The sequence below is a fragment of the Gallinula chloropus genome (assembly GCF_964237585.1).
Source record: "Gallinula chloropus genome assembly, chromosome: 11".
Taxonomy (NCBI): Eukaryota; Metazoa; Chordata; class Aves; order Gruiformes; family Rallidae; genus Gallinula; species Gallinula chloropus.
Window position 1 is genome coordinate 7,089,984 of NC_140096.1, and position 13,931 is coordinate 7,103,914.

The 13,931-nt window shown below is 42.0% G+C and overlaps 1 protein-coding gene across 1 annotated transcript in view; it reads right to left on the minus strand.

Annotated features, from left to right (window-relative positions):
- CAPN6 (calpain 6) overlaps positions 1-13,931 on the minus strand; it is a gene marked incomplete at both ends in the record, with an annotated part of 49,202 nt that overhangs the window by 14,989 nt on the left and 20,282 nt on the right. Inside the window, 5 exons of the mRNA XM_084269086.1 lie at positions 1,165-1,242; positions 2,869-3,062; positions 6,358-6,550; positions 6,950-7,158; positions 7,629-7,760. Of these exons, the coding sequence (XP_084125212.1) occupies positions 1,165-1,242; positions 2,869-3,062; positions 6,358-6,550; positions 6,950-7,158; positions 7,629-7,760 (806 nt within the window). The remainder of the gene's footprint in view (positions 1-1,164; positions 1,243-2,868; positions 3,063-6,357; positions 6,551-6,949; positions 7,159-7,628; positions 7,761-13,931) is intronic.

Here is a 13,931-nt window from a genome sequence, read left to right on the forward strand (position 1 = left end):
ACCAAAAAGCCAAATAACATATAAAACCTTCCAGGAATTTAAGAGGAGACATTGCTCAGCTGTCCAGAGGACAAACTGATTCACTGTAAAGCTGTCCATGTGGAAACACTTGTGAAGCCACAGTCACACTATTTTAGAACTTCGCTTAGAGAAATATGTTTGGTCAGCTCTGGATTTGGTCAGTTGCACAACCTAAGCCTAAAGGATGAGTTGTATCTACCAAGCTGGATTTAATAGCATGTTTTGCAAAGGCAAAAGTGATTACCTGAAACCAAAGCACAACCCACTCCTCACAATCATGGTTCTTACTGTTATATCTGTCCCTGAGCATGACTCAAACCCCTGTAATTCTGGACCCAGCTTTTATTTAGCACCATCTCAATGTTGTAACCTGTATCTGGCTTGCAGAGAAGTTAAAAAACATTCAGCCCCCCTCTAACAGCTTGGTATCTCTGAACTACCATCATGTCCTGGCTTATTAATGGCCCAGAATCAGCTGGCTTCCAGTTGCCAATTCTGACAAAACCAAGCAAACAGAAGACTTTTCATACTGAGCACTACCAGTGCTTGGACTTGATGCAATACTGATGATCTACTGAAGAAGTTGCTGGATAGCCTTGGTTTACCTAAGCTTTAAACAGAGTCAAGATTATTAGACTTCTAGAGATTCTTTAGAGAATAATAAGTAATGAATATTTCCTGTGCCCATGGTGGAAAATAAGGACTAATATAAAAATTCATTGGTTGCAACTGTATTTACAGATACGTCAGCCATGGTTGACCTAGAAATCCTGCAGATAGGCACAGTAGTCAGTAAGTAAGATTGACAGTGCATTCAATTTCTGGAATTCTGTCATGTAAACCATCCCGTGTATTGTCTTGGTTTCTGAGTTAATGTCTTATATATAAGTTTCAAACACACTCAAAAATCTATTATCTATATTTACTAAAAGCTACTAATTTAGTTTGAATAGTTTTTAATCCTTTTTTTTTTTTGTTCTCGTCTATTATCCCTTGAGAGTTTATAAGAAACAGACCTTGTGCCAGGACTGGGTGATCTTATCCATTTGAGGAACTTTATTTTGAAGGCATTAAATGACAGAATTAATTACAATTACTCATTGTAGCAAATATATCCAAACCCTCTGCATGATTCCTACTCACCAAAACTCTCCATCATTCTCAAGAGTGAGTCCCAAGCTCTTACGTTCTGAATTGCTGACTTTCTTCCACTCCTCTGAACTGAGAAAAAAAATGATAACTTAAATACTTTTACTTGAAAAGAAATTTACAAGTAAAATTCTCTCATGGTCCTTTGTTATGAAGGTAGCAACAGAGTACTGAAAGGACAGATGATATTCAGGAGGAAAGTGTGGGGCTCACAGGAGGAGTTTGAAAATATTCATTGATTTGAAAGCTACTGAAAAAGAAAGAGATGAATGAGAAATTGGCACAACTAGAGCAGAACCTTATTGATTTCCTTTGTCACACCCTCCCTTAGGACACTTAAACGGCTGGTTTGAAAGGTCATATGAGATTGACTCCAGTCCCTACAGGCCTTTCAAAAGAAACCTGGGTTTCTTCCTCAGGAGCTTATTGAACACTTCACTTAGACCAGCGCATTCTCTGAGTCTTTCAATCTCCTTAAAGAAACCAGGCCTGAGGTCTGAGATTTCCCCAGAGAGCCTTTAAGAAGAAACTGTTGCAGCAGGAGCGTACTGTCCAGTTTCCAGAGTAACAGGACACTCCATAGGCACTTTACTGCCTGCAATAACATGTAACATTGCTCCCTGGCACTGACTGCAGGGGAGCACGGGATCCTAACTGCAAACAGCCTGAAGCTGGAACCAGACAACATGATAGAAGAGAGCGTGAGTCCCTTCCCTAATGCATTTACATTAGACAAACAGAGCCCACATTCCTCACTCCCTTTCCAAAGTACTTGGAGGATAAAGTTGAAGGTGGCTGGCAGGAGGAAAGGGAGGTTGCTTGCCTTAACAGACGTTTTTGGAAATTCTCAATTTAATCCTGCTAGGCCAAAAGTCACAGGCCGGCCTCCAAGTCCTCAGTGCTTCCACTGGAATGAGAGGGAGCTGTGCCAAAACATGGGCTAGTGAAGAACTATGAGGACTTAAGTTAAGCAAGACACAATAGACCTTCTGCACATTTTCCACCTTTCACCTGAACCAAACTCTTTGAAAGTAGTAGATTTTTGCTAGCTAAAATAAGGAAGATAAGAACTTAATATGCTGTCATTAAGAACATTGCATTATTAAATGTTAACAGAGGCTGGTAAGAAGAGTGCTGATCTGTAACATCCTAGTTAGATGTTTTTCTTGTGTAAATTGTCAGTGATGGAATACATCCCCTCCAGCAATCATTTCTGTCTCTGCAGGGGTGCCTACTGAGCTCATAGCCCACATTAAAATTCATTAGAAGATAATTCAAGAAATCACAAATGTGGCAATTTTGCAGCATTTTTCACCAATCACTTAAATTATCTAAGAATAAAAGACATAGCATTTCCAGCAGCTAGCAATTACAGGTGAGAAACTGAGTCACAAACTCAGTGGTGAAGCTGGAAATAATCCTCATGATCTTGACTCATCACCTTAATTGTAGATTATTTTTCTACTCATGCTCCAGTGTGCCAGCATAATGACATACACCGTAAACTAAGGTCCAGGAAGCCATAACCTCTTTGCCTCTCTGGGATGTGTTTATTTGCTCAGAGAATGCTATACTTAGGAAGAGACCATCACTGAGTATTGCAGACTGACACTGTGTCTCAACATTGCTTAACCATGCAAACATCCAGTGGCCCTAATCACCATTTCATCCCTTTGACACTGGATTTGCAGCACTTACGTGTCACTCCAAGCGCCAGTCCACTCTCTTTTTCCCCAGGGATTCCTCAGCCTGATCATGAACAGCTTCTCTGCCTTAAAAGAGAATATGAGCCTTTCTCCAAGGCGCAGCTTCCGAACCGCAGTCACTGAGTAGGCATGGCCAATGACAAGACCCATCTCTGTCTCCACTTCATTGGCACCGCCAGAAGAGGCCTTTAGCACCAAGAACAGCAATAAAGAAACCAAAGAACTCACATCACTGAGGGCACTTGACAGCTACACATTAAAGAGGCAAGATTGGGAAGGCCAAGTTTCTTTCACAGAGCTATACATTCCCTTCCCAAGTGATTTGAGTATGTAGGAAAACAACAGAAAAACGAGTGCCTCACTAGTCTGGTCTTTTGCATCACAGCGCCAGACACATCCTATCAGATAGAAGCCCCGAGCACAGGAGAATACAGCCTGCTACAGTCATGCTGTCTCCTCCTGGCCTCAAACAACTCTTCAAAATCTTGTCATCTTTACAAAAAGGTTCTTTTGCTTATTGATGACTATGCTCAGATATAGCATTGTCTGGTGGTGTTCTCAGCTGAAGTCTTTGTGGGGCGCAAGGATGTAGCCCATGAGTCCAATGCCTGGTTCTGTGTTGGGGTACATTTGATACCCAGGAAGACCTACTGGTAGTGGGTAAAAAAAGAGGGCACAGGCAGGAAAACTTTCTAGCCATTTATCAAACCTATCCTGTACCTCACTTGTGACCTAGCAGGCCTCTCTTCTTGGCAAGTGGCAGATCTGCAGGCTTTCTTAGGAACTAGGTTTGCTGCTCATAGACTTCACCTAAGAAGTCTACTTTCCAGCAGTCATCAAGAAGTAAACTGTTCTGCTGGATGACCTAGGCCTGATCAGGTGCTGATCCAGGAACACATAAAAATTGTCAAACTCTAAAAAAGACCAATTCAATGCATACAAATCAAAACCTCTTAAGTTCATCTAAAACCAGAAAAGCTGTATCATATAAAGATGCTGGAGTTGCTTTGTATGACCATCCCTTTACAGAGCCAGTACAATGATGTTTCTAAGCAACACATACAAGGCAGGACAGTGGAAAAAGTTGAGCTGTGCCAGTGCTGTTAACTCTTTTCCTGAGCCAGAAACAATCCAAATGGTCATGCCTTCAGATTCACCACACCCTTGGTGGAGCCAGCATGGACATCTTTGCACTGAGACATGTCTGAGTCTCCCTCACCTATACTGGGCTATAGCCCTTGGGCCTTAAAGTAATCACTCCCTTGGACAGCAAGGAAGAAAGATTTGACTCAGTGCAGATCCCAGAGTGTAAACATGTCATAACCTAATTAAGAGCTCAATGATCAAGCAAGCCTTTGCTCTAGTGGAGAGAGATGGATTTACTAGAGCTATGAAATGCACATAGTACTTTCTCAGAAATTTTTACCCATTTCAGAATTTGTCTGGTCTAAACAGACCTCTTAAGGCAGGTGTTGCACTGACACAACAGTGTTCAGGCCCCAAAGATAAGAAATAAAAAAGATGATAAAATTATATCAAATTGGAACTGACAGATGGTCTGGCGACAGTGAGGCTCTTGCCAAGACCTCTTTGCCTTTCATCAACAACAGCTCCTAAAGAATTAGCTCATGTGTTTCACCGAGACTGGCTGACATTTACAATGGGTTTGGGCTTTCTCCAATGTAACACTTTCACTTGCATTTTTAACAACTGAAAGCAAACAAGAGTCCTTGACAGCATGGGAGTCTGTAACCTCTCCTGCTGCCTTTATTATCCCCCTGGGCTGCCTTTCCCACCTCATTCTGAAAGCATTTATTTATTTATTTAAATAAGATATTTAAACATCTACTGTCTGTTCAAATTTCTACATGATGAAGCTCGGGGCTAGTTTGTAATCCAAAAAAACTGATGACATATTTGTAAGTTAGCAGCAAAACCACTTGAGTATTAAATGTACTACACCTAGCAAGCTTCATTGTGTGTGTTTTTTTTTTTTTAATCAGAAAGTGATAAATGCAGATGAGTCAAGCCAAACCAATAGGAACAGCCTCTGTGTAATTAATTATTAGAAGCATCTGCGTTTAACTTGACAGGCAGAAATATAATGCCAGGAAGAAGTGAAAGCATTACATTTAATTAATTGCTTTTTAAAATACAACTCCCTGTACTTAGCCTATCTTCTCACCAAATCCGTGTTAAGAAACTGTACTGCCTTAGCACTTGAGAGCAACCTATCATCCCAGAAACAATGTTTACAACAACAATTCACACCAGAAATTCTGGTCTACCAGCCTGGCCTCAGTAAACCAGATGGTATTCTTTCTAAATAAAAAAAAATTAAAAAAAAAAAAAATCAGGCCTTGTGAAAAAGGTAAAACAAGCACCAAAGATCTAGAAGAATTTGTTTCCGAGTTGTTGCTTAATGTTGCTGGTAGGAATAGCTCAGGACTGTGTATTCTAGCTGAGTTTTCAGGTTGGAATTCATCTCCAAGAAGGTACAACATGTTCCTCTCTGGTACCATGGCATTGGCACAGGGCACTGCATGGCCAGGGCCTGCTGACCTCATAATGGTCTCAGGCATCTCCAAACATGGCTGGTTTTCTGCTGTTCTAGACAACTCCAAAGCCACCATGATACTTGCAAGAGTTTCTGAATCAACCAATGCTTGGGGGTCCACCAGTTTACAGTGGATTTAGTGCTTAAACTACTTAGGTATGAAATAGTTGGGTGCTACAGTAATATCGCCTTTGTTTCACAGATGGAGAAGTTAAAGCAAAATGTTTAAGTGAATTAAGTAAGTTCTCATAAAATTAGCCTTAGCTAAGTCTTAGATTGGAAACAGAAGACATGGAAATAAGATGCTAAAGTGCACCTCGATGTCCATCCTCTCAAATGACTATGGGAACTTTGGGGTCATGGCCTCCTAACATAGGCATCCAAGTTAGCTGCCTCACATTAGCCAGTGGAGGTCATTCGCTGGTTAATTCTAATGGGGAGTCTTACCTTCAAACAGTACTACCTGAATAATCAGCTCAGCCTTAGTGTTACACTGAGGGGATGACTAAATCGTCACAACCAAAGTCAAGAAGTCTCAGCAGCTCAGTGCCAGAAGAACTGATTTATGTGAACAGATCTCCCTAAGAAATAAAGAAATTGAATGCTGCCATCTGGCCTGTAAATCAGGGCATTATAGGTGGATTAACCTGAGGTCAATATACAACTGTGACCATTCAGAAAGAATAACATTTGAGATCCACAGTAAAGTGGCAGCACAAATGGCTTTGCAGTGTTGTGACTGTATTTAGTGGCTCATGGTGTTGTATTTGGCTGACAGCACTGCCAACTTGCTAGCCTTTTCCATATGAAGCTTTTCCAAGCACACAATGAAGGACATACTCAACATACTTACACTAATAATGGTATTAGTTTGAGACCTTTTTCACTCAAAGTAAGTCTTAAAAGCCAGCTCTCTGTACGTACCGTAATGGAACAGCTGATCAACCCGCCTCTTTTATGCACTTTCATCAAGTCTTCAAACAGCTTCACCTGCTCAGAAATAGTCTCACCATATTTGCCCTTTACCAAATCAACAGATTCTGCCACTGCTCCAGTGAAATCCACAATTGCATCTGCAGCGCTGCCACCATCTAGGGCTTCATAAGATCCAGCCAGCCTGGAGGTAACACAGAACATTCTAAGCCACTAATCACCCATTAGAAGTGCTCCAATTTATCTTGACTGTGGATAATATATTTATGCCTCACCAAGGAAAAGAACAAAACAGAACAAAATAGCAGATTGCAGATAATTTTTTGCTGGGGTTCTGAGAAAGGAGAGTTTCTAAGAAAGCCTAAGGAGATCCTTAAGGCTTTTGGCTGCTGAAGGAGTGCACTGTGCTCTTTTATGTTTCATGTCCACTCTGCAGGTTAAAGGAGTTCTCAATCTTCTTTAGGTTCGTTGCTAGCAGCAAACCTAAAGCCTATGGAAAGTATGATGGAGTTGAAAGCCAAAATAAACAGATGGATAGAAGGAACAGCACTGAAGACTAAAAGGAAAATGAGCTGGCTCATACTTTGCATAAGCTTTCTCCAACAATGCACTCCAGAATTCATTTTTCACATTGGAATGGCAGTAGATCAACTTCCCATCCATTGTTGGCAGCAGATCATCAATAACCACTTCTGTCCATTCTCCAAAGCACCAGAAACGGAAACGGAAAATCCCAGCATATTTCTGTGGGCTTTTAGGGTCCCATTCTTGTTCATTAAAGTCTGGAATCACCTGAGAAACCATGGAAGGGAAAGATCACCAAACCTTATGTTAAGATTTATTCAGAGGGTAGACTGTCCTGGAGCATGCACTGTGCTGGCATTCAGCTTCATGAGCAGTTGACTTTAAATTTAAGAAGCAGCAAAAAAAGAGGGTGAATTTGGTACAAATTCAAATACAGTCCCACTTCTAATAATCTTTTAGCTAAGTAAAATTCAAACTGATCTCCAGAGGAAGACAAACAGAACATATTATACTCTGGCTTTGTTGTATGTCTTCTTTGGTGCTTGATGGAACTATGGAGTGGGGAGGTCTCATAACATGAAAAAAGACTTTTTAAAGATAGGGAAGCCCTGGTCCATCAAAATTCACTACACATCAGAGGCACATTGGTCCTACTGATAAAAACATTGGCTGATCCACAGGGAAACAACCAAGCTGTACTAACTTTATTTCATGCAACAAGCATGTTGTTCACCTACCCTCTGCCAGAGGGCATTCCTCAGAGCCAAGCAGGAGCATGCAGCCACAAACCAGCAGTTCCCCAAGGTGCCTTGGTGTAAATCATGGGAGCTGATTCCATTCACAAACAGGCGAGGGTCTTCACAGAGGTCCTAGTAAAGTAAATCAGAGATTACTGGAAACTCTGCTCCAGACATGATCGCAGCATCCTTCCAGCTATTCCTCTCCACACTTGTTCTGCATCATATTCCCACTGAGGAGTGGAGTTTCCAGACCAGGAAGTTCAAAAGCCCTCTGACCCTGAGTATATGTGAAAGTCAGGCTGTACAGGATCATTTGTTACAAGTACATTGTGTTGCTTTATACACATCTATGAAACACGTCTCAATCTCTGAGTCTCATCTTTTCCATATACCTGGTGCTTATTAGAACCACTTGTTCCTCCTTTCCCATTGCTTTCCTGGCTCCATCTCTGTGTACATGAAGATCCTCACCAAAGCACAGTTGGCTCTTCCCGTGGCATCTCATTGCTCCTTGCTAGCTTGCCCCTTGTTGTGTCCTTCCCAAGGTGTAAAGTGGTAGCCTGCACACGAATGCACTAATGGGAGAACCTCTAAGTATGAGCATGGGAAAGCCATAGGTACATTTTGCAGCAGGACTGAGTTTGTTACCAAGGAATCCTTGGTAAATGGTGTTTTCACAGTCCCAGAGAGAATCTCCCAAGCAACACTTCAGACAGCAGGTAATCTAACTGTACCTTAATTGATACAGAACCTACTGGTTTCAACCCACTGATTGCTTATGCCACTTTTGTGTGAATCATTGCTTTTCCTGACTGGTTGAGAGGGTGGCAGAGCAGACAGTGATAAGAAATTCTGCTCTTTCACAGTCCAAGAATAACGCTAATTTTCAGCACTGTAAGAAGGGAATTATCTTATATCCAAGTATTAAAAATGCAGAATAAATGACAACTCCTCACCACAAAATGGCTGGAGATTCCAAATTTACTGCACAATTCCCAGTTTGTTATTATCAGCAGAGTAAGGAGCTGTGCTCTTTACTTCATGGATTCTCCCTGCCCTTTGATAATTATAGGTGATGAACCCAAAATATCAAGACTGCAATCCAAGCCTGGCTACGCACCACAGGCACGTCAATACCTCTCAGTCTTCCTTCTGATGGGACTGTGGCAGATCAGCACCAGACGAACTTTTTCAGAGAAAAGAACCACCTCAGTGCTGAGCTGAAAGCCTGTTTTTTGAGCTGGTTTAGCAGTTGGCAGTCTGAAGTTAATTCACAGTATGTAATGCATCGACCTGCTGTTTTCTTTAAGAAAATGATATTTTTGGCATGAGACTTTCCTCATTAAATAACAATTGGTAAAAATTTTAAATGCCTCTTGGGAAACAAGCAACTGATCATTATATGACACTTCCACTGTCAGTATTGTTTACATGTGTCTGCACTTAGAGAAATATCAAAGCTTATTAACAGATCTTAATAAATTTTTAAGTAAGAAGGAAAATTGACCCTGTACAATATATTCATTTGCATCACAGACTGTGTAGTTCAGTCTCCCTGGATGATCTGATGTAGAAATGCAACAGGAACTCCAGGCCAGCACTTCAGCTGATGTAAATCGACCCAGGTGCCTGTTGCAGGGCTTGACTATTTTGGCCTTCACAGTGGTAGCACACATTCCAAACTCAGCTTGGGTAGACTCAAGTTTCGTATCCCATTTCCATCCACCTCTGGCAGTAATAATTTCTGGTTTGTTTTTAATTTCAAAATGTGATTTCATTAGTGTAATAAACAAGGGATAAATCAAGCCTTCGGGGTTAAAATTTTCCAAACTTTTCTGTCACTAGAGGAAGCCAAAACTTTCATTAATTTTGAAAGAAATTAAGCATTACCATGTATTGAATATATCTTCACTTATTTGTTTTGCTTTGCTAAAAACAACCATAGTAAAGTGTCAGTTTTTGATTGAATTGTGTCTCACATATCACACTGTCCTCAGAGAAAAAAACAGAGGATGGCATGCATCAGCTGCCAAAGCTTATGAATGAGATCAGCATCTGCTGGCCTGTAGGGTACAAAGCAAACACCAAACAGCAGCACTCAGAATCAGCACCTCCCTGTTTCTACCACAGTCACTAAATTCTTCAGGATCTTCCTTGATAAACCCTTTCTTACTAAATTCCTAAGAGCCTTGGACATATGAGACTAAAGAAGAGTGGGAAAAAAAAATGTTATGCTGGTTCTGTTTCTCTTGTCATTAATTACAGGCACTAAAACAGCTTCTATGATGACTCTCACCGTGTAGCTCAGACAGATGCACAGTAACACCCTAGTGCAAGCTACATAACCTCAGCTGTTTGCTCTCTTCTCAGCTGTTTTTCTTTTCACCACACACAGTATACCAAATTCTAAGGAGTAATTTTGAGATGGAATTAGCTAAGCCACAATTCCCCCAACGTAGTTGCTATTTAAATATATTTATTCTACACTCCTTGGGAGGATCTTTAAGCATTGGTTGCCTAAAGCATGTAAAAATTTATTAAAAACCCACCACTTTTCCAATAATGGTCCCAGCAGTGATAACTGAGGATAGCTGAGGACCAAGCCAACTACCATCAGAGGAATTACAAAGAGAGACTGAGGGGAGATGTGGTCCAGGCATTTCAGGTGACCTGATGCCTTTTTTCCCTTGCAACCTAAGCACTTGGGTTCCAAGTTCCAGTACCTCCTTTGCAAACAAAGTGTTTAGCCTTAATTCCTTTTCTCAGGATCAGCCTGCATCTTTGTTGCTGTAAAAAGGAAAAACGTCTTCACAATTTAAACTAGGAAAGGGGAGATTTAGTTTGGATATTAGGAAAAAATTTTTCAATATGAGGGTGGTAGATCACTGGAGCAGGTTGCCCAGAGAGGCAGTGGAGGTGCCATCCCTGGAGATGCTCAGAGTCAGGCTTAATGGGGCTCTCAGCAACTTGATCTAGTGAAGATGTCCCTGCTCATTGCAAGGTTCTTGGACTAGATGACCTCAAAAGGCCCCTTCCAACCTTACACATTCTATGATTCTGTGATTTCCAAGGAAAAAGTTTAAAGGTGGTTAGTGGGTTATACATCATTAACACAGAATAGCCACACTATTTCTGAAACAACACCCCTAATAAAAGCAGTTGTTGTATTATTAATGCCCACAGGGAGCACTCCACCATCCAAGACACAGAGCTCTCCCTTCACGCACGTGTGTAATAAAATAAACACCATCTGCAGAACTAAAATTAGGCTGTACAGAGTCAAAGTGTGGTAAGAGGTTCCTTCCAGGGGCTCATGATTCTGCTGAAAACCCTGGTGCTCGTATTTTCATACCAGACGTTCATTTGCATGACAGCAGTCTATTTCTGCCACCTCCTAGCCTAGCTGCACTGCATAGGCTCGAAATATCTGACATTTACTGTTACTCAGCCACTGATGCTGTGAGAAATTAAGTGGCTCACAAACCCCTTTTTCTGATTTTAATTGGTTCATCTCTTTCTAACAGAGCAAGCAAATGAACTGGTTAATGAGCAGACTGGGATAATACTGAGCAGTCTGGAGATGAGAAACTCAGTTATAGGTAGATCACAGGAAATAACAGTGGGAGAGAGCCTGACAGGTTAGTCAGTCCCAAACTGGCTACCCCCAGCCTACTCATGACTGCAGCTTCTCTAAACTGCATTAACACAGCCCATGAGGGAAAGTCTACATGCTTCTTCCACTGGTCATCACTTGCTTACTGAAGCTGGGGTGCAATTTTTCATTTTTACCTGATCTTCACAAACGTAACTTGTGTTCAGACTGTGATCCATCCTCTGATCCCATTCTGTGGACTTGCTGCCTAGCTAGTCTTTCTACCTAAGCCATGAAGTAATTTATACTAAAGCACTATACTTGATTGCATTGATAAAGTGATGCTGAATTCCATCCTAGCTATTCCACATTATTTTCCCCAGACATCAAGGTAAGTTTGAACTCCTAACTCTGTCAGTTGGCTTGCACTCTCATCCCAGTCTGTGTCCTACAGCATTCCTGTACGTGCCTTTCTAGACCCTTATCCAAGTAGTAATGAAAATACTGTAGAGTACCAGACTAAGGGAGATTTCTGTAGGATTTCATCAATAAATTCCAGGGTCTCTCTCTCTTGCTCATCTCTGAGTCTTTGTCTCTCTCCATGGTCTGCAAGTGCTGGCAGAGGCTCGCTCTAATGTAGGTCACAGCATCTCCTGTTTTTCTCCACCTGCTCCAGCATGGGGCCTCTCCATGGGCTGAAGGTGGGGTCTAATCCTTTTCCATGGGCTGCAGGGGGGACACGCACTCCACCATGGGTTTCTCCACAGGCTGCAGGGGCATCTTTCCCTCCAGCACCTGGGATGCCTCTGTCCCACCCTTCCCTGGTCTTGGTGTCTGTACAGCTCCTTACATCTTCTCACTCCCTTCTCTGGTGGCAAAAAGCAGCTGCTTGCAGTTGTTTTTCTCCTAAATGAGATTCACAGAGGTGCTGTGACATTGGCTCAGCCTTGGTCAGCAACGACTCTGGCCTTGACTCATCTGGTGATCACTCTCTGGGGCCCGCAGAAAGCTTCTAGCTGCTTCTTGCAGTGCCGCCCCCTCTTCTTCACCAGAACCCAGCCACGCAAAACTACAATATCATACCGAGTCAACTTCTGCAGAGACTGAGGTCAGTGTAGGAAAGCAAGGCAATTCTTTCTGGATATGGATGCAAAAATGCAGCTTTGGCTACTACTAACTATGAGCCAACCTCACCTAAAGGCAGGTAGGAAAGACACCACTCATTTTGAGGTTGTGTAGCTGGAGAGGTAGAAGATTTCATCTATCCCATAATAAACCCCAGCTGTGCTGGCATGTTTACAGAAACCTTCTCCAGATCAGGCTGTTTGCCAAAGTAATTGCAGTTAGCCCTAAAGAGAAAAATAACTCGAGTCCAACTGTACTAGCTACTTCAACACACGCAAAAACCTTTTGCAACCTTGTGATGCCTGACAAAGCTCTGTCTATGGAGTGAAAAAAAGAGAAGTCTTAAGTCACAGTCATGCCCTGTGCTATAGGTCTAGGCCCACAGAGGACAGTTCTGAGAGAAACTTCCATCAAAAGCAAGCCAGGGTCAGATATGACCCTGACTGAAGCCATCTTTAGCTGAGATCAGGAAGTGACTTTATCATCAGTGCTGCTACACCACATAAGTCCACAAAAAGAAGATTTAGCCCTCAGGTTTCTGTCTCAGGACATGTAATTCCTCTGGAAACTTCATGCCCATTGTCCAGCAACACTGAGAGCAAGATAATGCCTGATATTGCTGCAAAAAGGAAACCCAACTATACATACGCAAGGGGAAAAGTATGCCAGTTTGCTCCAGCCTTGGGGAAAATAAAATTCTGTTATTTGGGGATTGAGAAATGCTTCTTAACTGTCCTCCCTCTCCAATAAATCCTGTTACAAAACCAAATGCATCACAGGCGTTTTTATAGTATTCTTTTTTTCCCATTTTCGGTTTGGGGCTCATGGTGACTAATACTAACACTCAGCAAAGGGCCTGCTTATGGGACACCACGTGTGTTTGGGGAGGATCTGCATCAACATTTTGGAAGAAAAAAAACCCCAAATATTGGGCAACATCATGTGTATCTTGGCTGCCTCTAGATTTCACCTGACCCTTGGAGTGCTAGAGCTGCTCTTGTCCAGAATGCTGACAGCTGCTGGAAGGGTACAAATGATATGCCGTAGGGCTGACCTTTTCCTGAACCTCAGTAACAAAGTGTTCACTGAAGCTCTTTGAGTCCTCTGCCTCTTGATCCCAGAAATCACTCAAGACTATGATGAAAGACTTTCTGTTCTCCCAGGGCCATCTCAGAAATATATCATACCATCTCTTGTTGCACTTAGTTTGTGATGCTTTTTTTAAGATCAGTGTTCTACAGAACTGCAGCACATTCATAATATGTTGTATTTAGAGAAAAGCTGCCTTGTTTGAGGATAACATTTTTTCTCACTGAACTTCCCCAACTATAGGCTTTGTCTCCTGCCTTCTTCCGCTCATACCAATTCCCTTTTCTAAATTCAGTACCACAATATGCGTCACCTTTCCTCATGAGCAGCAGAGATACCATTCTTGGGACCAAGATACAGTCATGGTCTCTCAGGTAGGTGTCTAATCTCCCCTGGAACCAGAACACAAGTTCTTTCAAAGGGCAATCTACAGTCATTTTGTTGCCACTTCTCATAGTGTGATAACACCGGAGAGGGACCCAGCTCTCTATCGA